Here is a 13,258-nt window from a genome sequence, read left to right as displayed (position 1 = left end):
ACATATATTGCACATAAGTACCATGAAGGTAAAATATGAGAAATTAGAGCTCATATGGAGGCATACAGACAGTCATTTTTCCCTCCCTGTGTTTACAAGTGGAACAGAAAATGGAAAGAGTATTAGTGGTGCAGGGTACCCTCCACCACAAGCCGTTTGATGGCTTGCGGAATATCTAGCTGCACACACACGTGCGCACGCCCCCCCCCCCCCCCCCCCCCCCGCTCTCCACACACACACAGGGGGGACAACTTACAGGCACATGCACCTCTTACCAATCAACTACCATATTAAAAACTACACGTGTAAGCAAGATGGTTTTGTGAATGCGCATTGTACTAATGGTCATCTTCAAAAGTGACACTTGTTTGTAGCGAGGAATGAAATTAAAATAAGACTGTTGTAAGGCCAGGCAATTAATAATGGCACAACTGTGATATCACTGACATTAATAGAAATGGGGCAAGGAAAGCAGTTTACTCAAAGTGTTCCGACTGGTTCCCTCATGTGACAATCAGTTTGTAGTTGCAATCGGGCAATTAAAAGTGTGGCATCTATAATATATAATTATTTGTATAATGCAGAAGTTACCATATTTGAGCTAGATTGACAAACCTCATGAAATTCCTCAAAAAAGAATCTGCCTCACTGAACCAAAGTAACTACAGTTTATAGATGCCTTCAACTTCCTTGCCACATTTCTGTATGCATTCTTCTTAATATTATTAATTTTTCCTTTCAGATGTTCTTCAGAGGGAATGTTCAATCCAGTTTCATTCAGTTCCAGAAGTAACTTTCTACAACTATTTTGCCACACATTTTTCTCCAGTTTCATCCACTTCTACAAGTAACTTTCTACAGCTCTTTTGCTGTGCATTCTTCTTCACATAGTTATTGTTATTAGTGCCCCACAGTCCTTCATATTTCCAATAAACATCCAAAAATTTCAACATGTCCTTGCCTGACTACTTACACATACTTCCTTCCAGGTTTTCCATGATGGCGACAAAGAAACATAAACAAAACAAAACCAGTGAACAAACCAAAAACAGTTGAATTCCTCATGTGATCACAACAGCATAACTAGCGACGGAGCTATCAGACGAGGTGACAACAGTGCTATGTATCAGCAACTAGCTAACATGAGCGCCACATTCTGGCACTAGAATTGAAGAGTCATCACTAGTTTTTTAATAAGTTATTACTCACTGCTATTCAAGCAGCAGTGACAAAAATAGCCCTGTGTGATGCAGTCTTAAGTGTGGCAGCAATGTCAATCTGAGCTAAAAAAAAAAAAAAAAAAAAAAGGGATAGGCTTTGGCCCATTCCACAGTGATGGTTGTGAGCAGTATCTTCACAATGCAACACTTGCAGTCCAGTGTGGAACCTCCCATCTGGATCAGATAGTTATATACCTGATGCAGCAAAAATCATTTAACATCTAAACAAAAAAATTGTTTAGTATGTCATTAGCTTTAGAGGAATTGAGAAGAATGAGTGCAGTAGGCTCCCTCCTGCCCTCTCCCACCCTTCCTCCCCCCCCCCCTCTCTCTCTCTCTTTCTCTCTCTCTTCCCCACCAAAACCCATATATAGCTGAAGGTTTGTGTATGTATATAAAAGATGAACAGTTTCTTATAAAATAACAGCATGGAAAAACAATATATTACATTTCAGTTCCTTATTGAAGACTGCAGAGAATTCTGTTGTTTTTAAAAATTTCCAGGTTGTTCATACAGAGTTGCAGTTGTCTCAATTCGAGATGAATGACTTCAGGCATGTTGTCTGTGTGCCTTGTGACCCCTAAAACTGTGGATTAATATCAGTCATTTTCCTCTTTGTAATGTCACCACCATGCCTCAGTATTGCATGATAGTCTTATTCTCACAGTGCTGGTATTTTTGTCTAGATAATATATACTATATCTAACAAGGTCTTCCAGATATATGCAGAAATATACACTCAAACATTCACTCTTAAAAATATTTTGGTTCCAGTAAAAGTAAAATTAAGAACCACATTGCCCCAAGTATGCAAACACCCCACAAGTGAATGGAGTTTTATGGGGCACACATATTAGATCAGAAATGAAGATTATGATAGTTAAAATTATTGTAGAATGTGTAGCAATGTACAGAGTAGAAACATGGGAAATAACTGAAATAATAAGGAGGAATTTATTGTCAATGGAGATGGGATTCTGGAATTGTTGCTGAAGGTTGACACTACAGAATAAAATTAAAAATGAAGACATGTGTAAGAGAATGAACCTGGGCACAATTGTGATGGATACAATCAAAGCAAAATGATTGAGATGGTATAGGCATGTATGCCATTTGGCTAAGGACAGTGGGCATAAGATGATGATGGAATGGATTCCAACTGACAGAAGATGATGAAGAAGAAGATGCTTGAAAACCACAGGGGAAGAGGGAGTCAGAAGAGATACGGCCAAATGTAATGACTGGAAAGATAGGAGACTTCAAAACTAGCACATGAAAAATGACACTAATGTATTAAACTGCAATAATAATAAAAAAATATTAATTTTTAAGCCCATCATTGGCAAACTGTGAAGCACATATTATGCATTCTTTGCATCAGACCTTTTTTAATGAATGAAAAACACATCAGATTGAAATATGACATTTAGTAACATTATCATTCTGATTCACGTAGAGGATGCACTTAGTAATAGCACATATTAAAACTCACACCCAAATGAATCAAACTCCCGTGCTCTGCTGTACTGTCCATATTACTAAATGACTAATTTGGTTTCTGAAGCATGGTCTCAATTGCAGGATGTCTATCTAACAGCTTGCAGGGACAGCAGAAATATGATTTTCAGTATTTATCTAACTATTGACTGAATTTAAAAAAAAATATTATGTTGTTATAATCTACTCCAATACTTTTAAATTTAATTTTAGAAAAGACACCCAAAGAAAAAAAATATTAGACCTAGCTTGAGTAAGACTGGTAATGATGCAATAAATCCACTTGCATATGTGAACAATGTTGTTCTAATAAGTGATAACAAAGAAGACTTGCAGCACATGACAAGTTCTTACAGAAATATTGCAAGGAAAGGATTACAAATTAACAAAGAGCAAACTTAGTACATGGTTGCAAGCCAGGCACCCAATGATGATAACCAATTGACAGTTGATGAAGTCACTTTTAAAAGATTCGACATATTTAAGTATTTAGGAAGCATTTTTAGCAAACAGAATAGAATGAAAACTGAGCAAGGAGAACAGCGGAAATAGAGAAAATTCTGACTTGTGGCATATGCTGTGTAACAGAGGAGTTTTGAGAAGTTTTAAAAGCATACTATACAAAAGTGTAATTTTGAACCGCAGGTATTACCTGGTTTAAGGACTCCCCCCTCCCTCCCAGCTGTCAGGTTTACCCACTTACAAACCCTGCTACAGTGACCCCAGTGAAATCCAACAGGATCTCCAGTCCCTCCTCAAATCCTTAGTCCTTTCCAGAACCTCTTCCCTGAGTCTATCTCTCTCCTCAACCCTACCACTTCCCGCACTCCTAACTTCTACATGCTTCCTAAGTCCATAAGCCTAGCCACCCAGGATGCCCCATTGTAGCCCTATACTATGCCCCAGTGAAAGAACCTCTGCTCTCATGGGTCTACACCTTCAGCCTGTTATCCGTAACCTACTCTCCTATATGAAAGACACCAACTATTTTCTCTGCCAACTCTTTACACATGACTACTGCTCATCATTATTGGTGCCATCTCCCTCTTCACTAACATCCCTAATACCCATGTCCTTGCTGCCATTGAACACTACCTTTCCCAATGCCCAAAAGATTCCAGACCTACAATCTCCCTCCTGGTCACCGTGCTCAACTATATCATCAACTACCAGTTCTTCACCTTTGAATGTTACATCTACAAAAAAATCTGTGATATGACAACAGGCACCCACATGGCACCATCCTATGCCAATCTGTTCATGGGCCACATAGAGAAATCCTTCCTAACCAACCAGAATCCCAGATGCCTCACCTGGTTCAGATTCATTGTTGACATCTCCATGATCTGGACTGAGAGTGAGGACACCCTGTCCATATTCCTCCAGAACCTCAAGACCTCCTCTCTCATTTGCTTCACCTGGTCCTTCTCAATCCAAGATGCCACTCTCCTTGATGTTGACATACACCTCAAAAATGGCTACATCAGTACCTCCATCTACATCAAATCTACCAACCACCAGCAATGCCTCCGCTTCAACAACTGCCACCCATTCCATACCAAGAAGTCCCTACACTGCAGCCTAGCCACCTGTGACTGCCACATCTCTAATGATGAGCAGTCCCTCTCAAATATACCCAGGGTGTCATTGAGGCCTTCACAGACTGAAATTAATCTCCCCATCCCCTTCCAACCTGATACAGAAACGTATCTTCATGCCTTGTCTCTCCGGTCACCCATCACCTCCAACATACAAAGGAGCACTCCCCTCTTGACTCACTGACCTGAAGATACTGAATCACATTCTCCATCAGGGTTTCGGTTACCTCTCATCCTGTACTGAAATGAGGAATATCCTACCCACTATCCTTTTCACCCTTCCCACAGTGGTATTCTGCTGTCCACCAAACCTACACAGTGTCCTTGGCCATCCCTACTCCCCCCCTGCCCCTTTGCCTCATGGCTCATATCCCTGCAATAGACCTAGATGCCAGAACTGTCCCATACATCCTTCCACTACCACCTACTCCAGTCTGGTTACAGGCATCACCTATTCCATCAAGGGGAGGTCTACCTGTGAAAGTAGTCTTGTGGTCTACAAACTAAGCTGCAACCACTGTGCTGCTTCCTATGTGTGCATCTGTCCACATTAATGGCCACCAACAAACTGTGGTCAAGAGACCATTGGACCACCCAGGTGCTGAACGTGCTGTGCAACACAACGAGCTTCACTTAAATTACTGCTCACAGCCCATGCCATCTGGATTCTTCCTACCATCTGAACTGCTCAGATGTGAACTCTCCCAGCAGTATAGCTGACATTCCTGCAACCCCACTGGCCTCAAATTTTGCTTGTACCTGTCCTTCACCCACCTGTCCCCTTCCCTGACCCCATTCCAGCAGTACATAGCCTTCTATTCTACCAACACATCTAATAGTCTTTTTCCCCTCCTCTCCTTTTACACTCTACACCCCAGTCTCCCTGTACCCTCATCACCCATGGATTGCTTCTCCCATCAGGCACAGTTGCTCACTGTCCAGCCACAGTGGTCAGAGGCAGTGGTCACATGTGTGTGAGTTGTGCTTGCATGAATGTGTGTGTGCTTTCTACTTTAGAAGGAGGCCTTTTGGCTGAAATCTCAAATGTGTAGCAACCTTTTTGTTGTGCCTATCTGCGACCCAACATTTCATCTACATGGTGAGTAGCGACCTATCCTTTCCATAATATTGTCACTATTCAGTTCATGTATTGAAAAGTAATTTAGAAGTGAAACTTCCTGCAGATTAAAACTTCTTGAAGTTCAGAGAAGCTCAGTCAGAGCATTTGCTCATTAAAGGCAATGGTTCTAGGTTCAAGTCCCAATCCGGCACACAGTTTTAACCTGATAGCACCTTTCGAATCAGCACACACTCCACTGCAGAATGAAAATTTATTCTGATAATTTAGAAATAATTCCAATAGTTATTAGTATAAGTAGTAATTTGTTGTCAGTATACGTTACAGAAGTAGCTGCAGCAGTGGTTGTGTGAATGAGTGGATACTGGCAGCTTAATAGTTACATCCTTGTGTGTATTTTTTAGGCCATAGTTACCTAAATTTGCAACCAGCAATTCTCGCCCATGCCATTTGAAACCTGCACCAAGCGCCTGTACTTCTGAACTGCCTGCCCACCACATCCATTGTATCTCCCAAGCCAAAATTTCTATTAGAACCCATTCACATCTGCCTGATCCCACTCTCTTGGTGGCCCTCTTCCCACAATATTCTTGCTGACCACTTATGCTGAATAAATTTGCTTTAGCTCCTTTCCCCTGAAATTTAATTTTGCAAAACATAAAAGGCATAAAATATGCGAAGTAAGCCAGCATCCTTCCTTTGAAGCTAACACTATATGGAAGACTTCTAAGTGCAAATCATACCAAACTAAGCTTTTTTACTAGTTTTTCCATGTGTTGACTCTGCTTTAAAATATCAACCAGCTGGACGATAAAGGAATTTTACATATAGTTTTTAATGTAATGTGTGAACCTTAATGTCTATTTCATTTCTGATAGCAGCAACTCACCTGTAGGAGTTTTAATGTCGTGTGTGCCACAGGTATCAAGCTCTGGATATGAAGGAATCAGCAGTTTAGCTGAAAACTCCAACACACTTGGTTCTGTGGATGCTTAGCTGCAGACTATTCTTGGATTAGCGGTCTCCACAGCTAATTCCGAAAGCTTCGAAATGTTTGTGACTCAAAATATGGTGAGATAAACATTTATTTGTTTATTTATTTAGTACCAGTATTATCACATTCATGATATTGGACTTTTCAAAGTACAGAACAGTACATAATATTACATATTTACATAATGTACAAAATCTTATCATTGGTATCAACACATCTTTATAACAAAAACATTATTCTGCATATGTGCATACAGATAGAAGAAAAGCTTGCGAAACCCCCTTGGTTGATTTTACTAAAAGTATTAAATACCAGTACTTTAGTTAACTAGGCATAGTAACATACAGCACAAAAGCTAGGTGCATAATTACATACATACATGGATGAAAGAAGTTTGGTTTTATCTAGGTACAGTTGATAATTATGAAATTTTGTTTAGAGAGTTATGAAGTAGATCTACAGATTCGAGCAAAAGTCCCGGTATGCGTTAATGCTGTAGAAGCTGTTGTTTATTAGTAGATTTTTTAGTTCTTTTTTCATTGTATTACTGTTTGGTATTTTTGTTTTGTAAACAGCACTGTCCTGATGTATTGATTTTCTGTGCACATCCCTATGATTGTCATCCCTGTTCCTTGTTTGATAATGGTGGATCTCACTATTCAAAGATGAAACTTGATGGTTCTTAATTAAGCACATGCTTTCAAATATAAATACAGATGGTAAAGTCACGATTTTTAATTCCTTAAAGGTACCTCTACATAGTGCTCTGTAAGCAACATCACTTATTAATCTTAAAGCTTTCTTTTGGAGCTTAAAAGATTGCTTTGCAAAAGAGGTATTTCCCCAGAACACTATTCCATACTTCAGTAGACTGTGCATGTATACGTAATAAGCACTTAACAAGGTTTCGGTATTGCAGCAATCTTTAAGCACTCTTAATATGTAACAGTAATTGCTTACTCCGAATGTGTGCTGTTTTTATGCTAGTAAATGATCTGTAACTTTGTATGTGCCAGATTGTGACTTGAACCCAGAATATTACTTTTTGCTAGAAGTGCTCTTACTCATTGAGCTATCTGGACAGGACTTATGACCTGTCCCTGCAGCTTCAGTTTCATCAATAACGCTCTCTTTCTGTTCTGCATATCCTGCTGCACTAACACTCACAAATGAAAGGATATCTCAGAGACATGCCTTAGTCGTGATCCAGAAGTCAGTTTCCATAGGGGATTTTCCACTTTGCAGTGAAGTGTGTGCTATTTTTGTAGCTTTCTGACACATTAACCATTCAAAGCCGATATTCCTTCCAACAGTGCAATCCAGTGACGTCTCCTGAACCATCCCCATAGCTTACATTCTGCAAGTTTGTCTCCCTTACAGAAGCTTGTTTGACTAGGTCGCCTGGAAATAGAAGATATTGGACAGAAATAGTTTGCCACAATCAAGGTGCTAGTTTATGACTGAATTTTTCACTCTGCAGTGGACTGTGTGCTGCTTTTGAAACTTTCTGGTAGATTAGAACTGTGTGTCAAAATGTGATACTGTTCCTCTCAGCAGTTCTAGTCCTAAATAGGCATACAGGAGACATTTGTGAAGGAAATAGAGAGGAAATGGCAGAACTGCAGCTATGAGGAGACCTAGGCAACTTTGTCAGCAAGAGCATTGTCCACGAAAGACAAGGTTATGTTGGTATGATTTCAAATGATTATGTGATTAACATTCATCATTTGTATATCAACTATTTAAATTTTCCAAATAATGTAAAAAGTTGGCCTGTCATCATAAGTATTTTGGTTATGTTTTATTCATGTTTTGTTAACTCAATTGCCTTTGACTGAACTTGCATATTGGATTTCAAGTTGTATATGAATTGATTTCGTTACTCTATTAGGAGACTTTGCCCTTCAGGATTGTTTATCCTCCAAAGGAACGACAAAAATTTCATAATCACTATAGCTGTCCAGCAAGATACCCGCTAAATCTCTCAGCAGGAGTAGAACGTATTTCAGCCTGGAATGTAATGACAATTTCATTACAGTTACCGTACTCTGTTTCAGGTAAAGCAGTTTCTGATTTCGCGTAACTGCATTATTGAGAAGTAACTTTTTAATAGTTGGGAAGTTTATTTGTATGTTTTGGACTTCTAGCCAACCCCCCCACGGAGAATCATATCTGAGGAAAGAATGGAACAAAACGATAAACTTTCATGCCGTCAGTAAAGGTTACGACCTCTTGCATCAAAGCAGATAATACAGAAGCTTTTCTTCGTAACTTGGAGTTTTACGTTGTACACTGCGGCTACCCGCGCCGTTTGACTACGATAGGCCTGTAGTTCATGTAGGTATCAGTATTAGCTACCGACTTGAAAGACCGCGTGGCAAAAGAATACCTACATTAATAAACAGCTAGCCGAACTGTTTTTTTGTGATCAAAGTGCGTGTGTTCGAGGTATTAAATCACTCCTAGGTAACGTAATGTAGAAATAGATAGCGAATAATTAATGTATAGATTTCGGATAGATTCTGACAAACATACTTAGTCGGTATACCTAAATATTTTCATTGCAAGAACATTTTTGTAATGCGTTACATAACCACCTGTTGCTAATAACTGCAAGGTTAATCGCATGTTAAGGGAGGGAAAACTAACCATATAGTGATTATACCGTTGCTTTAGTTTTAAGAAATTGGAAACAAAAACCAAAAACGTTGCCAGAATACAATATGCCATTCGTTAAGTGTGTTAGTTCATCAGTAACGTAATTAGGAAGTGTTGTTACCGGCCTAGCGTACAAGACGTTTTCTTCGTTTTCATGATTTATGAACTTACAAAACAGATTTCACAGAATGGACGAATTAACAGCATTTCACAATTAGAGTAAGCGGCATCTTCTTGATCGACAGTATAAATTTGCCATTGACTCGTGATTTTATAATTGCAGGAGAATCGCCAAATTTTGTCATTTGAAATGACAGCCAATGTACTTGTCATCGGGAGCGGCGGACGAGAACACGCTTTATGCTGGAAACTGGATCAATCACCAGACGTAAGTTAATGTCGTAAGAAGTCATTCCTTCCTTATTTTCACTGTTTGATAACGTGTCTGCCCAATGTAATCAATAGCGACTTTTTGTTCTCTATATTTGTTTTTCGACTTCATTTTTCTTACAAAATTATTATTTTTCTCGCAGTTTGGAAACGTTTTATTTTTGGATCTAAGGTAGTAACTTAGTACATTTCGTCACGTTCGGCCACATTTATTTATATCACATTGCAATTCCGCCCCCTCGTCACATTCGACCACATTTATTTATTTATATCACTCACATTGCAATTCCGCCCCCCCCCCCTTCCCTGCCATCAGTGAAACTTGCTATGTTATGAACAGTTTATTAATTGCTAGTTTCTATAGGACTGAGGGAAAACTGCAGAGCTACCTTTGCACAAGGGCAAAGTTAATTTTGTTTTGGAACCAACCTTCTATCATAACTTATTTTTATTTTACAACATAGAATGAGACAAAACTTATAATCTATGAGCAAGTTAACAGGCTCAACTGAACCTACTGATGTTGGATATCAGCTTCAGTGTGTAACACAGTGGTGATGATGTGACACGTCATGCATGGAAACACGAAGACAACAGAACTTTGACAATATTTCCTCTTGTGTCTATATTAATTTTTGGAATGTAGGTTGTGGTGATGTGCTGTTCTGTAGCATATACTGGGATCTAGGATAGGATCGAAGGTAAAAGTTTGGTTTTGAATTGATTAAGCCAATGAATGTGAATCCAAAATTGTGTAGGCCTATGTGGTGACAGACTGATCTGTAGTGTTGCTGGAGGTCTAGGTTAGGTTGGAACATGTGAGGTAAGTTGGTGAAGCTGTATCGAATACTTCAGTTAATCCAAATAATGTGATGCATATTATTAGACATACAGTTGAATAATAATTTTAAGAACAATAATATTGCTACTGTGGTATTGGAAAACGATTTCAGATGCTGTAAAAGTTTCATATTGTTGAGCTGTGCTCCATTTTCTGTTATGAATAAGTTGAAAGTAAATCACAGGAAAATGGAAACATGATGCTTTATTCTGTATACCTTTCTGGAGGAGTGAAATGTTAACACTGGTTGTTTATTACTAGGTCAATTAACCTGCACTGATGAGTAATTGAACACCTCTAAAAATATGATAGGGAAACAGCATATTTGTTTTGAATTCTGAAAAAGGGCAATAAAGGCATTGATTCAAACTTCCTGCTGTGAACAGAGCAGGGAGCACTACTGAACCTTAAACTGTGGATTCTCATGCAATTGGGTTTGAATTGCTGAGATAGTAGACCATTTTGTGGGTTGACCGAAGCGTCCGATCCCACCCGTCAGCTTTGACCCATGATGTAAGGCTGTTGTGGTGTATGACATCATGACGGCGCGGAATTTAGTTTGTGAGAGTGGCGTATTTGTAGGTGTCGTTTTGATGCGATCGGTGGTGCTCTCTGGTGGTGTGTTAGGTGATGTTTTTGGTTTAGTTTCCGAGTGTGGCGTCATGTGTGAATTTTGGTAAATTGCTTTTGTTATGTCTTTGGTAGGTATGGATATGGCTGAAAGGGTCAGCAGTTTTCGGTTGTCGGCTATGATGAGGGACAGTGAGTTGTCTCTAATAAAATTTCTTCAACTATTCGGATTTTTGGATGAAGTCGTGAAGTGTTCAGTATGTCATGAAGAAATGAGGCTTACTTAAAGTTCCGGCGTCTCGAACCATGGATGGCTGTATGTGGAGATGTCATAAGGATAACAGGTCAAGGGAAGTGTTCGATCCCAATGTGTGGCTGTGAATGTTGGTATTGGTATCAGGAGATGTTTTTGAGCTATATAGGTCAAGGGAAGTGTTAGGTCCTAATTTACGGGATCGGGAGCTGCTGTTGAGCTATATAGGTCAAGGGAAGTGTCCGATTCCAGATGATATTGTGTTTAGTGGTATTTGGGGAGTTATGTGATATCGTTTTTTTTTCGTCGTTTTGCATGGTTTTGTATGGGGGTGGGTGTCTAAATTTGTTTATATTTAGTTTTTCCCCACCCAAAAACCCCCTATTTCCCGTGCTTGTCCCGTTAGTGCCATTAGGCTTTTTGTGGAAAGTGTGTGTGTTTGTTTTTTGATGTATTTTCGTCCTCATAATGTGTATGTAACGACTTTATATGTGCCATATTGGAATCGTGGTTTATGGTCGTTTCCGCCATATTTGTGATGTCATGGGTCAAAGCAGACAGGCGGGATTGGACGCTTCCGTTTTTCCCATTTTGGTCAATATCATAGACTTAGAGAAAGCTTTTGACAATGTTGACTGGAATACTCTCTTTCACATTCTAAAGGTGGCAGGGGTAAAATACAGGGACCGAAAGGCTATTTACAATTTGTACAGAAACCAGATGGCAGTTATAAGAGTCAAGGGACATGAAAGGGAAGTAGTGGTTGAGAAGGGAGTGTAACAGGGTTGTAGCCTCTCCCCGATGTTATTCAATCTGTATATTGAGCAAGCAGTAAAGGAAACAAAAGGAAAATTCGGAGTAGGTATTAAAATTCATGGAGAAGGAGTAAAAACTTTGAGGTTCGCCGGTGACATTGTAATTCTGTCAGAGACAGCAAAGGACTTGGAAGAGCAGTTGAACGGAATGGACAGTGTCTTGAAAGGAGGATATAAGATGAACATCAACAAAAGCAAAACGAGGATAATGGAATGTAGTCAAATTAAATCGGGTGATGCTGAGGGAATTAGATTAGAAAATGAGACACTTAAAGTAGTAAAGGAGTTTTGCTATTTAGGGAGTAAAATAACTGATGATGGTCGAAGTAGAGAGGATATAAAATGTAGACTGGCAATGGCAAGGAAATCGTTTCTGAAGAAGAGAAATTTGTTAACATCGAGTATAGATTTAAGTGTCAGGAAGTCGTTTCTGAAAGTATTTGTATGGAGTGTAGCCATGTATGGAAGTGAAACATGGACGATAACTAGTTTGGACAAGAATAGAATAGAAGCTTTTGAAATGTGGTCCTACAGAAGAATGCTGAAGATTAGATGGGTAGATCACGTAACTAATGAGGAGGTATTGAATAGGATTGGGGAGAAGAGAAGTTTGTGGCACAACTTGACTAGAAGAAGGGATCGGTTGGTAGGACATGTTTTGAGGCATCAAGGGATCACAAATTTAGCATTGGAGGGCAGCGTGGAGGGTAAAAATCGTAGAGGGAGACCAAGAGATGAATACACTAAGCAGATTCAGAAGGATGTAGGTTGCAGTAGGTACTGGGAGATGAAGAAGCTGGCACAGGATAGAGTAGCATGGAGAGCTGCATCAAACCAGTCTCAGGGCTGGAGACCACAACAACAACATCATACTTGGTTTGCTAATATTGTAGACATGCCAGGATATAATTGGCTATCATAGTTCATACAGTTAATTTATTATCATTGAGGCCATGTTTAGAACCTTCAGAAAGCTGGGGAGTGTTCCTGGAGAACTAGCCAACACATTAGACATGTCAGCTGTATGTCATTGTTAGTGCTACCTAAACAAAGAAAGTGCAGTCTTTTCAGCTCGGTTTCTGTTAGCAGTCGTGTACAGATTCATTCTCTGACTGCCACATTGGACAACCAGTCACTGCTGGTATCACACCACCTGCAGCATAAATGAGGAATGTCAGTTAGCATCATTATTATCAGTTTGCTAATAGCTGGGCTGAGCAATGCTACAACTTGCCAGACATCCTTCTACAACTCACTATGCATCTCTGATGGCCTGGTAAAGCATTCCAGTGGTGAAATGAACTGCACAATGTTCAGTCTAATGATGAGAGTAGATATTGGCT

The 13,258-nt window shown here is 39.5% G+C and overlaps 1 protein-coding gene across 4 annotated transcripts in view; it reads left to right on the top strand.

The window, feature by feature from the left end:
* The first annotated feature begins 8,669 nt into the window (after positions 1–8,669).
* Positions 8,670–13,258, top strand: part of LOC126251357 (trifunctional purine biosynthetic protein adenosine-3) — a 100,100-nt gene continuing 95,511 nt past the window's right edge. Inside the window, exons 1-2 of one of the 4 annotated variants that reach the window (XM_049951731.1) lie at positions 8,670–8,836; positions 9,330–9,434. In XM_049951731.1, coding sequence (XP_049807688.1) covers positions 9,357–9,434 — 78 coding nt within the window. In that variant the 5' untranslated portion in view covers positions 8,670–8,836; positions 9,330–9,356. Of the gene's footprint in view, positions 8,855–9,329; positions 9,435–13,258 lie in introns of all 4 variants that reach the window. The other 3 variants (XM_049951730.1, XM_049951732.1, XM_049951733.1) reach the window with 3 other exon arrangements.

Source organism: Schistocerca nitens, chromosome 4 (assembly GCF_023898315.1).
Source record: "Schistocerca nitens isolate TAMUIC-IGC-003100 chromosome 4, iqSchNite1.1, whole genome shotgun sequence".
Lineage (NCBI taxonomy): Eukaryota > Metazoa > Arthropoda > Insecta > Orthoptera > Acrididae > Schistocerca > Schistocerca nitens.
Note: the sequence above shows the minus strand (reverse complement) of the source record. Positions and strands in the feature narration are given on the sequence as shown.